Here is a 1052-nt window from a genome sequence, read left to right as displayed (position 1 = left end):
AGGCCCAGGTACCTAAACACTTGAAGGACTGTCTACCGATCACTCAAGAGCAGGGCCCCACTGCACTATCAACACGCAGGGCCCTACCCTTCCACAGGGTCACCCTGGGGTTCCCTCTCTTGTACGTGTTTTGTCCCCACGGCACTTGATAAACACACTCTCTGGGAGCCGCACACCATGGGGAACCAGGCTATGGCCCAGGGCTCTGCCATGACCAGCACAGTGTTCTCGGCAAGTTATACAGGGTTGTCCCCTTTGGGCAAGCCACTGACTAGGCTTCTGAAGGCCCAATGACACAAGAGAAGGGAGAGAACTTGAAATACACAAAATACCAGCCAGCCATGAGGTCCAGGATAGCTAATAGGCCAATCTCATGCAATTTATGAACAACTGTCTAGCACATGAAAGGAATCTTTCCCATAGAGGCAATGCTTCAGATATGCTCATGTGCAGATGCCACACCAAGACGGTCACACGCCAAGGGAGCGACCGCCCCTTTTCTGGGAGCATTTAGGTATCCCCTATCACCTGCATCACCAGCAGAGGCCATCTGGTCACCTGGTAATAGCAAATCAGCTCTTCAAGCTCCTCTGCATGGATGACAATGTGAAGGCCACACACCTGTGCGAGGCGGAACTCCAGCCCATCCACACAGGCAAAGCACACCTAGAGCAGGAGGGTCAGCGTGAGCACCCTAGACGGGACGTGGCACCACAGCAGCTGGCTTACAAGAGATGCAGCTGCAAATGCAGAAATACTAGCAAATGGAACTTTTTAAGTTGGATTCTGAACAAATAGGTAACTGTAAAATGACTTGTGCGAGACTGGGAGAAAGAATGATGACATTGATAACCTACAGGCCAGGGGCCTTTGACACTGCGGAGACAAGAAAGTCACGTGTTACCTCCTAGGCCCTGAGATGTGGAGGTCCATTTAGGTGACAGGAAGGTCGTGCTGGAATTTTGGGTCTGGGGTTTAACAAAGCTCAAGAATATTGTCATCCAAGCACATTTCATCTGAGTGCCACTTACGTGGGGGTGAAGCTTGCTCTC

The 1052-nt window shown here is 51.3% G+C and overlaps 1 protein-coding gene across 1 annotated transcript in view; it reads right to left on the bottom strand.

Annotated features, from left to right (window-relative positions):
• The window catches only part of LOC105824406 (clathrin heavy chain 2-like), a gene marked incomplete at its 3' end in the record, with an annotated part of 12723 nt that overhangs the window by 10135 nt on the left and 1536 nt on the right, over positions 1-1052 (bottom strand). The window contains exon 2 of the mRNA XM_012661830.1: positions 529-666. Coding sequence (XP_012517284.1) covers positions 529-666 — 138 coding nt within the window. The remainder of the gene's footprint in view (positions 1-528; positions 667-1052) is intronic.

The sequence above is a fragment of the Propithecus coquereli genome, unplaced genomic scaffold (assembly GCF_000956105.1).
Source record: "Propithecus coquereli isolate 6110/MARCELLA unplaced genomic scaffold, Pcoq_1.0 Scaffold738, whole genome shotgun sequence".
NCBI lineage: Eukaryota > Metazoa > Chordata > Mammalia > Primates > Indriidae > Propithecus > Propithecus coquereli.
The sequence above is the reverse complement of the archived record's forward strand: the minus strand, read 5'-3'. Positions and strand labels throughout refer to the sequence as shown.